The sequence below is a fragment of the Lathyrus oleraceus genome, chromosome 5 (assembly GCF_024323335.1).
Source record: "Lathyrus oleraceus cultivar Zhongwan6 chromosome 5, CAAS_Psat_ZW6_1.0, whole genome shotgun sequence".
Taxonomy (NCBI): Eukaryota; Viridiplantae; Streptophyta; class Magnoliopsida; order Fabales; family Fabaceae; genus Lathyrus; species Lathyrus oleraceus.
In genome coordinates this window covers 16,820,491-16,822,114 of record NC_066583.1, presented here as the reverse complement: position 1 = coordinate 16,822,114, position 1,624 = coordinate 16,820,491, and the positions used below count along the sequence as shown (strand labels likewise).

The 1,624-nt window shown below is 33.6% G+C and overlaps 1 protein-coding gene across 1 annotated transcript; it reads left to right on the top strand.

The window, feature by feature from the left end:
- The first annotated feature begins 492 nt into the window (after positions 1–492).
- LOC127078477 (uncharacterized) lies at positions 493–1,317 on the top strand. Its single transcript, XM_051018935.1, has one exon. It carries the CDS (start codon positions 493–495, stop codon positions 1,315–1,317), a length of 825 nt encoding a protein of 274 aa, XP_050874892.1.
- Positions 1,318–1,624: the final 307 nt, after the last annotated feature.

The following is a 1,624-nucleotide window of genomic DNA, read 5'->3' as shown; positions in this document are numbered from 1 at the left end:
TTTCTTTATTAAAATATTGTTTCAAAATTTTAAAATTATGACTATAAAATAAATAGTAAAATTAGTCTATTCTTTAACATAGGTTTTAATATCATTTAAAGGAGTGTAGAAAAGGTCAATAAAAAAAGACATATTTAATAATCATTTAAAGGAGTGTAGAAAAGGTCAATAAAAAAAAGGCAAGTAGTCTCGCCTGTAAATTTGAAATTGTATGCAGTTTGAAGTATGATATATTTGAAGTATGTATAATTTCATGTTTTCTGTTTTGTTAAACCTAATCATCCAATCCAATGTATACTAAGAGTCCTATTACCAAAAAATTCAATTAATATTTAAATTCAAATTCAAAATTAAATTCCTATTTCTCTCTTTCAACCAAAATTAGTTCCTATTTTATCTCCCTATATCTCTATATATATTACAAAAGTTACTTACTCTCTTCTACCACACAACCATATTCTCTGTCAGTTTCCTCTCTACTAGGACACAATCATGGGCAAGGGCATGTTTTCCGAAACAAACCCACCACCTCGACCACCTGTTGAAGCTCCTCTTACAGAACATAACTCTTCTTTAGAACTAACACTACAAAATCCTGTTTCAGAACCGGTTCAGAGTGCTGTTCCAGAACCAGAACCGGTTCAGACTCCTTTTCTGAACATGTTTTCTCAACCAGTCCCACCATCTCAACCACCGGCTCAGAGTTATCTTCTAGAACCGACATTGTTTCAGTTTCACAGTTTGTTTCCTCAAGTAATCCCACCACCTCAACAACCAATCTTGAATTTGCTTCCTCCGGCATCACGTCCTTGCAAACGCGCTCGCCGTGACGATCAAAGAACTGATACTATTGATGCACCTTTCGTATGGGCTACTAACCGAAGAGCAAGAGTTCACAGTTTCGATTATCTTCTCCAAAAGGAAATCTTTGATATCAAAGGAGATGTTGAGTGCAACAAATGCGAAAGGAAATTCCAAATATCATTTGACGTGAGAGACAAGTTTCCTGAAATCTACGACTATATTTTGAAAAATAGCCGAGCCATGAACGAGAGGGCGCCACTAAATATATGGAAGAATCCAACATTGCCGGACTGTATGCATTGTAATAAGAAAAACTGCGTGAAGCCAATCATTGCTGAGAAGAAAAAGAAGATCAATTGGTTGTTTTTGTTTCTGGGACAAATGCTTGGCTGCTGCAATATCACACAGTTGAGATATTGCTGCAAATACAACAACGATCATCGAACCGGCGCGAAAGATAGAGTTCTTTACTCAACATATCTTGCACTCTGCAAGCAACTTCAATCTGTCTGACCTTTTAATATCTCTTGATCACTCACCACTTTACCAGTTTAAGTTTAAGATGATGATGATCAATTGGTTATTATTGTATTATTTCATGTTCCTGTTACTGTTATGGTTTCTAATCAGTCTTATTTTAAGGGTTTAATTTTTATTATGTTTCGGTTTTATTTCTGTGATATGAATCTTGAGTTATCCTTAATTTCCACTTAATTTCTGTTAGATCGTATTCTTTTATTTTAATAAAAAAAACTTTATCTTTTGCTCTTATATGTTATTATAATTATTATTTGTTTGCTTTAATTTTTAGATGTATCTA

Coding starts and splice junctions, on each gene's coding strand:
- LOC127078477 (XM_051018935.1), top strand. CDS start 493: ATGGGCAAGGGCATGTTTTCCGAAACAAACCCACCACCTCGACCACCT.